Source organism: Crocodylus porosus, unplaced genomic scaffold, assembly GCF_001723895.1.
Source record: "Crocodylus porosus isolate Cpor-Errol unplaced genomic scaffold, CroPor_comp1, whole genome shotgun sequence".
NCBI lineage: Eukaryota > Metazoa > Chordata > Crocodylia > Crocodylidae > Crocodylus > Crocodylus porosus.
In genome coordinates, this window is record NW_017728906.1 from 66722650 (window position 1) to 66734248 (window position 11599).

Genomic DNA, 11599 nt, shown 5'->3' on the forward strand with positions numbered 1-11599 from the left:
AAAAAAAAAAAAAATCCCCAATTTTCAGATTAGAAATAAGTAATGCATAATCCACATGTTTCATGATTAAAATAAAACACCACTATATATAGATATCAATATATTAGTGGTGTTTCATTTATCATGGAAAAATGTGGATTGTATATTACTTTTTTTAAACCTGAAAATTGGAATTTTTTTTTTTAATCAGAGAACACCAGGATCCCACTTATATAGCCTTGGTGACACAGTCATTCTGCAAGTAGAACCCAATTTCAATTTTAAAGGACTCTAAAGCATAGATCCAGTCTGCCTCATGTAATTACCAGTGAGAAGCAGTTAACAAGCTAGAGGTGATTCTTACAGCCACAGATGCATCATTTGCTTTCCTTCAGTTTATTTGTGCATTTTTTTCTGATATTTAGCACTTGCCGGCTTCAGAAAGATCATAAACAGTTAAAAAAAAAAAACAAAAAAAAACAAAGCGCCCTTTTTTCTTTGCATAATCCTGACTTTTTTCTTTTTCACATTTTGGCTTATTCGAAGGTGGGTTACATTTCAGGGTTCTCACTAACACCAGAGACTTGCAAAGCACCACATTTACTCAGCAGCAGAGCTGAAGGTTTCAACCCTTAGATCTCACCATTTTGGAGTTGCAGAATCCTTCAATTTATACAATTCTGAGTTTTTGAACTTATTTTAGAGAGAGGTGTAAGGTTTTAGCTGTACCCAAGATCTTACCTGTTGTTAAAGATAAATATAGTTTTGTTTTGTTTTTTTAAAGTCTGATTCTGGCAGTTCAAAAATGATTTTTCATGGAAGCTTGCTACAGTGTTACATGCAGTGCTGTGTGCTGCTCCCTAGGAAAAATACCCGTGGAAAAGCTGAGATCTCATACTGTGGAGCAGCATATGGTCAAAAAATTAGCACAGCAGGCTGCGTCCAGACAACCACAGCCATGCAGAGCACGGGAGCAGAGGGTTTTTTTGAACCCTAGATATCTAGTATCCATCCAAGGGTCAAAAAAACCCATGGGGGTGGAAAAAAGAAGACCAGTGCACACACGGGCAGCATGCACTGCTCAAAAGTGGAGCTGGGCTGCCTGGAGCCACACTGCAGCTGCTGACCAGGCTCTGTGCAGCAGAATTGCTGCTGCTGCTGCTGCTGCTGCAGCCTCAGGAGGACCCCAGGTAAGGCTGCTGGGGCCAGCACAGTGCTGGCCCTAGACTCCCCTACCCCACTCAAGATAACCTGCTGCACACCGGAGCACACAACACAAACATTCCCCAGGGAAAAGTAGGAGTGGTGCAAGGTGTGCACCAATGCTGGCCGTCCCTAGGGAATCAAACGTCCACACTGTGTGGGCGTGGCTGAAGAATGCTGCTTCTCACAAGCATGTTAAGAGACAGAACAAGGAATCTGACAAGTGGAAATGATGACAGCATAACCCCTTTTTATGATGCGCTGCTCAAGATCAGCTCAGGTAGTGTTTAGGAGGGCTTGGGGAAACTCAGAACATGTATGTGTAGCAGTAAGAGAGAAAAAACACTCATTGAAATAAGCAGACATCTAGACTTAACAGAAAACCAGGTTGACTACAAATTGCAAAGAACAAAACTGGGAAAAGTGAGGTGTTTCTCCGAAGAATAGTATGGGAGCTAAGCAAGAAACAAAGTTAATAAAGGAGTAGTCATTTTCAACTTCTTAATCAGAGAAGGACCTAGGTCTGTTGCCAGAGGATCATCTGTGGAGGTCACAAGCCAAAAAGATGTGACAGATTGGAACTGTTTCCACCTAAAGAATTGTGGAGAAATCTTTGATATGCATTATTATTTTGTGTAGGACTAACAGGAAAAAAGTTGAAAGTTGGCTATTATAATTGTGAAGAGCAAAAGAATAAAAATGGTATGAGAGAAACCTTTGTTTTTAAGCTGCTATCTTAATTGACATAGATTTCTTCTGCTATGGCATAGTATGTACTGTACTACTAAATTAGATACGATTATTGCATGCCAGAAAAGGACCCAAACAAACAAAACCAAACAAAAAAAATCCTCTTGAGTCCTTATTACTTAGGTGACCGATCCCTGTGCGTTTGATTTTTTTAAATTATTATTATTTTTATTTTTTTGCACTCTACACATCTGTGTTCAAAGCCAGGACTTAGTACGACAATAATAAAACCCTAAAAATCTTGATAGTGCACCAGTACAACTGAAAAAGAGTTAAATATGGGCTTTGGGGCATCTGAAAGTTGGAAAGAAATCTCTTATTCACTGTGTCCAAAAAACAGGCCAACAGTTTTCTTGCCAATTAAGGATCATCGAAAAGTAGAAGTGTGTCACAGCTAGCAGTGTGATATATTGATCCTGGAGTTAGTTTTAGGACCAAAGCAACTTTGGGGAAGTGGAACTGTCCAATTATAAAAATGTCAGCAATGTTTATTCCTTGCCGCATAACCAGATGACATGGTAGGCTGGCCAGATGCCTAAAATTATTTGTGAAGTTTTGTTCCAAATTATAATAGAAGGGGAAATCTTGCCAGTAATTAAAGTTGAATGCTTTAAGGGGAAGCTGTGTTATTTCACTCTCTGTGGAGTGAAAAAGAGGGATAATACAGAATTTTCTCAGCATCTCCAAACAGAAATATTGCAGAGCTGCCTTTTGTGTTTATCTTAAAACCCGTGGCTGACCAAACAGATACACTCATGCCTCCAAAAGCAGTGAATTTTATTTTAAATGTGTTGTCTTGTGTCAAGCTGCAAAAGACTATTCTCAAGCAGACAGATGAGAAAATGTCTCCCATATACAGCAATGCACAGAATTTTTTTTTTTTTTTAAATTGCACAATAAATACAGAAGTGTAGGAATAGGGTCATGGTCATAGGATATTAGAGAACAGGTCATAGAGTCTAAAGATCTATTCACAGCCCTGCAAAAATCTTACTGTACGACTAGGTGTAAGAGACTTTGAGCTACGGCTTGCTAGGGCAAGAGGGAGCAGGGAAGAGATGGACATTTTTACTAACATAACTAAGCACCTAAATAAACAAACACAATGTTTGCCTAAAAAACATGTTGGCTGGTTGTTGGCAGCCTAGCATTATATTAATATTTTGTAATGTGATGGTAGGGTAGTTGGGACCCTACAGTTAACAGACCATTCTCCCACTATTGGTTTAGTACTAGCCACAGGCATTTTTACTAATGTGTCAGTGAGGCCTTTTGTTTAAAGTGGCCTGGCACTGGGCAAATGCAAAAAAAAAAAAAAACCAGAACTCTAATGTATACTTCTCTGAATACTGGAAGCAGAGTGCTAGAGGTATGCCTAAATACATAATCGTTGTAAGAAGAACGTTAGGTAGTTCCTGATGCTTTTTTGCCACCTTCTGACAAAAAGTATGGATGATGCCTAGAACAGCGAGAGTACAATCTTTCCAGCAAAGAAGCAAATGCCAGAATTGAAATTTCAGATTATACTGTTCAAAATTCTATTTTCCATGAATGAAGAATAATTCATTTAGTGAGGCAGACAGACTGTCAGCTGGCTGCTCCACACATTACTTTCCAGTGTAAAAATAAGCTACAGATGTTCCAAGGCAGATATGTCAAGATACTTAACTTTGGTTTAGGGTTTGCAGATGTTCTGTGTTGCGTGAGAGATAAATCTCTGCATTAGTCTTTGGGGGTTGGGAGAAGCAGAATACAATACCCATAATACAAAGTCTGAGTCCCATGTGAAACATACACTTCAATCTGTGGGTCTCCATTTCTCTTTTTGTTTGTTTAAATGCTAGAAAAGAAACAGTATAGTTTTTCTTTCCTTGTCTTGTTTATAACTTTTGTTTGCTTAATAAGGGCCTCTGTTGTGGGAGATACTGAGAACCATTACCTCTCTGTGTGTGCAGTAGTAATTGGACGTACTCAAGACCTTACCAGAGGCATACTTTATTTTCTAAGAGAAATCCTACAATTTTGAACACGTCTTTAAGCACATTGTTATCTGTCTTGTCAGCTTGATGCTTTTACTTGTAGTTCACTGCACAGAGCCTGGCCTGAGGATGGGGAATTGTCTATTTCATGCTTCCAGCCTACTATATTATACAACTAAGAATTTCACCTCAGAATTATTTTGACTACCCTTAAGTAACTGGTAGTACTTCAGGGTCTTAAAATAGAAAATAATATGAATATTGTCTTGGTTATATTTTTAAAGTTATAGATGAACTTAGAGCATTTAAACAACTATGACAGCTGTGTTGCATTGGATGCAGTTGATGGATAGCACTTGCATGACAGTCTGTAGTTACTTCATTCTTTTCATAAAGTAACTGTTTACATTTTCAGCTGCTCTGGCTCTGCTTCATCTAAAGTTATGTTGTATCATTTCATCGTTGCAGCTGCAAAATAACTACTTTCAGTATTAGTTTGCACTCCCTTATTCCTTTCAAGATATATTTGTAGGGAGAGATAAAACAAAGTTGATTTTAATTTTGCCTTGCTCAAAGCGCTGTCTACAGAAGTCTTAAACTTCAGTTCCAGTTTATTTTTCTTGTAACTTTTTGCCCTGCCGTTCTATGGTGTTCATCGTTATATCACACAGCATGATATATAACGTGAAATCTGCTTTCTAAATTGTACTAATAAGCCACAGTTTATCCTTCCCTACAATTATGAGCAGTGGGTCAGGGATGCATTTGAATCAGTGTTCATTAAGAGAAGAAAAAAGCAGCAGTGAATTGCATGTTGGGAGGTTGTTATCCTAATGTGTCAGATGGTAGGTATCCCAATAATTTTAAGTCTCTTGTGGTTTATTTGTGCAGGAAGACAGCAGCAGCTTGAAGCAGAGCGCCAGGACATGTATGTTGAAGCTGATCATGACCTGCATGTCAGAACAGGCCGTTCAGTGCAAGCCCCTACGGAGAGACCTGGGGAGAGGAGGATGGCTGAAATGAAGAAACTCTATGGTGTGGGTGCCCCCAAAATCCAAGCTATGGAGACCGCCATGCAGCTTACCTTTGATAAGAACTGTGATAAAAAGCAGCCCAAGTACTGGCCTGTTATCCCTCTGAAACTATAAGCTGGATCATGTTCAGCACTAGCAGACCAGCTCTTGGTGCTGCCCAGTTTAGGCTGCCACAGTTGAATTAACAAATTGAGTGTCATTCCTTCCCTCCATCTTATTATCTGTCAACTAGTGTTTTTGGAACCAATGCCACTTCCAGAGGATGAGCTAAATTGTTGACAATTTAGCTCATTTACAATTTGCATTGTAGAGGAAAATGGTATTTTACTACTTGAGAATATATTTTCACTGATGTAGCATTGGCCTACCTTGACTGTGCTTGGCAGGAAATGAAATCGCATTTGTTTTCACTTAGTTGAGCTGGGAAAACTTAAGCTGTACAGAAGTAATTAAGTTTTGAATTCTCTGCTGTTCCCCCTTGCACAAAAAAAACAAGTCATCCAGTTTTTTATTATTTTTTAACACAATATCCTTTAGATTGATTTTTAAACAGGGTGTATTTCACATGTGTCTTTTGATCCTTGATTTTGGGAATGTAGAGTCAGTTGGCCAAAGTACAACGAAATAAGCAACAGTAGCATGACCACTTGAATGTTTATTCAAAGATTTCTAATAGGGCAGGAAATCTTTCTTCTAGTGTGATATTCAACTGGCAGGGTTTCAGCCAGGAAGCTAATTTAGATTTAAATGTTAAAAAAAAAAAAAAAAGGACATTTTATTCTACAGATGCTTAGTAAGAAAGACGTTTGTGAAAACATGGCACATTTTGTGCTTATGCTGACACTGAATTTGGCAGGGTAGCAAAAGGTTCTAGTTATTTTTGACACTTTAAAGGAAAGGAAAATTAAACCAGCTGAAACTGGGCCTGCCTATGCGAGGTTCTGTGACAGCCATGTCGGCAAATCCTCTTCCTGAAGATGCAGATCATGCCAAGAAAAGGAGATGTTTGGCCCAACAGCGCCACCCCAGATCCTTGAATAATGACATAAGCTCAGCTGACAGAAGCACACTTTTTGGTGCAGATCCAGCTGTGACAGGTCTTGCTAGTTTAGCGGGAGTATGATCTTTTGCTATACTGGCAAAACTTTTTAGCATAACCCTGGCCTAGGGTTACAGTTCTACCACCTTACTTAAATTTAGTGCTACTATAAATAGCTGGGGAGTTAAGGCAGTACTTCTCACAAGTGGGGCATGGTTGGAATGGTGAAAAGTGGTACCCTATGTATGCAATAGCTATTTTTCAGACGGATTTCTGCTGTCATTTGCTACTGTGTACTTTGTATGTGCAAACAAGCCAGATAAAGAATGTGATGATTAAATGGCCTCTATGCAAGATTCTGCATCATAATTAATTCCAAAGGAAGAGTTTGCTGTCTAAAATCTCTTAAGCATTCATGATCTATCATTAGGCCAGAGAAAGTTAAGGCTGAAGTTCCAATTTTATTTTGCTCCAGCTGTCTGTCACATACATGCCTGTTTGACTTAGATGTTGTAACACATGGGAAGTAAATCTCTATGATTTGCTACATCTGGGTAGGTGAGAGCACATTTTTTATTTTCCTGGCATTACAACTTCAGAAGCCCTATTTTATTTATTCTAACTGAACTCACGTCATTTTGGTGTAATGTGATGTAGTTAGACCAAGCCAATTGAAATTAGAAGCTTCCCAACTCCAAGACTCATTACCAATGTAATTGTATGAGGAAGCTTGCTCTCAGGAGGGTAAGAGAGGGATTATGACATGTAGTTCTACATTTGGTTTGCTGGAATTTTGTTATATCACATATTATACTAGTATGATATAGGATGAAGTGTCAGGAATTGTTGGGGGTTCTCTTGGGTGACAGAATAAACTCTTTTCATAATTGTTTTGTGGGTTGTTTGGGGTTTTTTTGGAGGGGGGAGGTTTTTGTTTTGTAAACATGCTATCTTGAATGTATAACATTTTCTTAGGATCAGATGCTAAACTTGCCTTAATCACATAAGTCATGAATAGATGAGCTCTCCCCAGGCAGTTACAGATCCATTGAACTGGTAAATTGTAAAGTGGATGGCATGTGTCATGCTCTCTGGGGAAAGGGTATCTTCCTCTCCCTGACACCCCTCTTCCCATAATCCATAAACAAGTCTTTTCTTTGCTGTGTGAAGACAGAAGGTAGGGCAGGGTAGGACCTTCTAGACTACCTAGTTCAAAGATGTAGTAAGTCTATTAAAAAAAGGCATGGACTCATTCCTAGCATCTGACAAAATAGGTTGTTGCCTATGAAAGCCTGACACCTCATATCTTCCTGAACCAGTTAGGTTCCAAGGCGACATCCTGCCCAGCTTTCTGAGTGACTTTAGACCAGGGATGTAAATACTAATGTAAAAATATAGATTAAACCTGTTGTAACTGCAGTAGGTAAATGATTAATCAGTATGGCAACCCCCAGCCTGGCCCACATGGGGCTACTCCTGCCTAGCCTGCCCCTGCCCCAGCTGGCACCAGTGAGGTGACTCTAGCCCCCACGTGTGCAGTGGGGACTCAGCAGTTCCCTGGCTCCCAGAGCTGCACCTCACAGTCCACCAGGAGGTAGGGAAGGTACTCTCCAGGCCCAGATGGGGCGGGTGGGGTGCACTGTGGGCCTGAGCCACAGGCCCAGGAGACCCACCCTGTGTCCCCTTACTTCCGCTTTGCCCCTGCCAGGCCCTGCAGCCCCCCCAGTGCCAACTGGGGAGTGTGCACGGGCCCTGCCAGCAGCAGCAGTTGCAGCAACAGAAGGCACTGCATCTGGCAGGGGGTGCAGCACTAGGCTCTGCAAAGTCAGGTGGGTGCTGAGCCCTGGACTGGCACCTGCCCCACCCCACCCTGCCATGGAGGACAGGCTGCATCTGCCTACACAGAGCAACACAGGCTCCACGGTGGGCAGCTGGGGCCTGCCCCAAGCCTGGACTGCTGGTAGGTGGCAAAGAGGTTGGAAGTGGCTGGACCAGGGTCCTTGCTGGGGCACTGTATAGATTCCCCTTCCCTGCTGGACTCTGCCCTGCCCTGCACTAAACAATAACTGGTAAGCTATAACTGGTTATCACTGTGCTTATCAGTTAAACAAGCATTTAACCACCCACATCGTACTTCAGACTAACATGGCTTACAACCTTCTTCCTCTATCAAGTGTCCTAGTGCTCCCAGAGCAAGAGTGGATTTCTTCATATAATTTTGGTTCTACAGGGGGCTGAAGAAATGGGTAGAGCTGCTTGGACCCCATTTTGACTCCATGAGGTGTTCAGAAGAGAGTCCCCGTCACAATGCGCCCTACAAACAGCTATATCATAACCAGCCAAACCTCCAGAAGGTTTGGAAAAGAGTAGTATAGTACTCTTCCACAAACTTGTACACAGGAAAGGGTCTCATTTCTGCTAGTCTCCCATCTTTCATGTTAAACATTGGGTCATATTGAAAGCAATTCACTTGCTTTTCAAAGTGTTATTACATGTATTGCTGAACTGCTTTTTAAAAAAAAATCTAGGAAATGCTGAAAAATAACAAAAGGAAAAAAAGACCCAGATAATGGGAGCAGTGTGACTAACACTCATATGTGAGGAAATGCAAAGTTTTAATACTCCCTGTTCAATGTTAATTCTGCCTTCTTGCACCTCAGTAGTACTATGCTACAGTCCTTAATCATACACTGCAGAAATATTTCTCAGGTAAAGTACTATGTCAGCCTCATGGAAGAACAGAAATGGACCACTATGGGCCTAATTCACCCTTGCCACATGCCATCACTGACACAGGCAGAGTAACCATATAGAGATACCAAATTGCAATTCTCCAGTCCCTGGTGGTAGCATTTTACATGAGCTTTGCATTCACTTTTCACAAGTCTATGTTTAACTGTGCGAAGAACAAAGCAAAAAAGAATCAGGCCCCATAGGTTTTATGGAGCTGATAGTTCATGAAAAATGTTAGTCTTCTCTGTAACTCAGCTTCCCAGCAGTCAGATGGGAAAAATGCAAACCAATTTCAACTCAATAAGGGAAAAAATGATGTTTGAAAAAATCTTTGGTTCATAGGGACCTCAAGTCTGACCCCCTGCCTAGACAGGAGAAAGTGCTGGGGTCAGATGACCCCAGCCAGATGCCTATCTAGCCTTCTCTTAAAGACCCCCAAGATAGGGGAGAGCACCACCTCCATTGGAAGCCTATTCCAAATTCTGGCCACCCTTACTGTGAAGAAGTTTTTCCTGATATCTAGTCTAAATCTCTCTGTCAGTTCGTGACCATTGTTCCTTGTTACCCCAAGAGGTACCATGGTGGGCAGAGCATCTCTGGTTCCTTGCAGCACCCCGCTAATGAACTTGTAGGTGGCCACAAGATCACCTCTCAGCCTTCTCTTGCAGAGGCAGAAGAGGTCCAGGTCCCTCAGTCTCTCCTGCAAACCCTTAACCATACGAGTGGCCCTCCTGTGGACCCTCTCGAGGTTATCCATATCCTTCTTAAAGTACAGCGCCCAAAACGACACAGTACGCCAACTGGAGTCTGACCAATGACACACAGAGGGGAAGTATCACCTCCTCGGTGCTCTCTCTGTCATGCATCTGCTGATGCATGATAAAGTGCAGTTAGCTTTGCTGATGATTTCATCACACTGATAACTCATGTTCATCTTGGAGTCCACTATGACTCAGATCCCTTTCTGCTTCTGCTGCTGAGGGGGTCATTCTCCAGCCAGTAGGTGTGCTGGATATTTTTATGCCCTAGGTGCAGCAATCTGCATTTGTCCTTCTTCTGCATCCTGTTGTGTTCTGCCCACCTTTCCAACCTGTCCAGGTCCGCCTGCAATCATTCCCTACCCTCTAGAGTGTTCACTTCACCCCATAATTTAGTATCATCTGCAGACTTGGACAGAGTACACTTCATGCCCACATCCAAGTCATTGATGAAGACACTGAAGAGTACAGGTCCAAGGACCGAGCCCTGTGGGACCCCACTGCCCACATTCTTCCAGGTCAATACCAACCTGTCTACCACCACACTCTGGGTGCAACCCCCAAGCCAATTTGCCACCCACTGGACTGTGTAATCATCTGAGTCACAGCCTCTTTATTTATAAGAATGGGATGAGATACCATATCGAAGGCCTTCCTAAAATCCAAGTAAATGACATCCACCTCTACTGCATCTAAGCATTTTGTGACCTGGTCATAAAAAGAAACCAGATTAGTCAGGCATGATCTACCTATTGCATGCAAGTGGAGGGCCACTCGCATGATCCGAGGACAGCAGGGCCGACCCTACAAGAAGAGGCTACAGGACCTTAACCTGTTCAGCCTTCACAAGAGAAGGCTGAAAGGGAACCTGGTGGCCATCTATAAACTTACTAGGGACCAGTGGGGAATGGGTGAGACCTTGTTCTCCCAAGCACCTCCCAGAGTAACAAGGAATAACGACCATAAGTTGTTAGAGAGTAGGTTAAAACTAGACATCAGAAGGTGCTACTTCACAGTCAGGGCAGCTAGGATCTGGAACCAACTTCCAAGTAAAGTAGTGCTGGCTCCTACCCTGGGGGTCTTTAAGAGGAGGCTTGACGATTACCTAGCTGGGATCATTTGAGCCGAGTTTTCTGTCCTGCCCAGGGCATGGGGTCAGACTAGAAGATCTTTTCAACCCTACATCTATGAATCGGTGAATCTGTGAAATCCATGCTGGTTGCCCTGCTGCATTATTTTTTCCCACTGGACTCACACAGATATGATTCTTAATAATTTTTTCAAAGACTTTTCCAAGGATGAAGGTGAGACTAACTGCCCTATAATTATTCATATCCTCCTTCCTACCTTTCTTGAAAACAGGGACCACATTCGCCCTTTTCCACTCCTCTGGGACCTGACCTGAGCAACATGAGCGCTCAAACAGCTGTGCCAGTGGTTCTGCTGTGACACTGGCCAATTCCTTCAGTGCCCTCAGGTGAAGCTTATCTGGGCCTGCTGACTTAAACACATCCAGTCCACCCAAGTGACTGCACCAAGTCAGCATCAATAGTTGATGGGCTGGTGTCCCTCTGATGCCCATCTAAGAATCCATTAGAAGACTTGACTTGACTCTTGTTCAGGAACACTGAGGCAAAAAATTCATTGAAGAGCTCAGCCTGTCTGTCACTAATTGCTCCTCCTTGTTCAGTAGGGGTCCTATGCTGCCCTGCACCTTCTTTTTACTCTCTACCTACCTAAACAAAAGACTTTTTGTTGTCTTTATTTTGTGTTGCCAGCTTCAGCTCCGTAGTTGCTTTGGCCTTTCTAACTGCCTCCCTGAAAGTGCAGACCAAGTAGGTATACTCCTTCTTGGTAGCTTCCCCATTTCCACTTCCTGTATGCCTCTTTTTTTGCCTTTAGTCTTCCCTGGATTTCTGTTTAGCCAAGAAGGGTTTTTGGGCCCTTTACCCCATTTCCCTCGCAATGGGATCAACGCCCCCTGTGCCCAAAGGATCACTTCCTTTAGGAACGACCACCTTTCCTGGATTCCCATCTCACCAATACTCTTATCCTACAGTACGTCAATAACTAAACTCCCGAACATGCTGAAAATAGTTTTCCTAAAGTCAAGCGTTTCTACCA

The 11599-nt window shown here is 42.3% G+C and overlaps 1 protein-coding gene across 1 annotated transcript in view; it reads left to right on the forward strand.

The window, feature by feature from the left end:
- Positions 1 to 6875, forward strand: part of GEMIN8 (gem nuclear organelle associated protein 8) — a 31516-nt gene extending 24641 nt beyond the window's left edge. Inside the window, exon 4 of the mRNA XM_019529299.1 lies at positions 4803 to 6875. Within this exon, the coding sequence (XP_019384844.1) occupies positions 4803 to 5059 (257 nt within the window). The 3' untranslated portion in view covers positions 5060 to 6875. The remainder of the gene's footprint in view (positions 1 to 4802) is intronic.
- The last annotated feature ends 4724 nt before the right edge of the window (positions 6876 to 11599 follow it).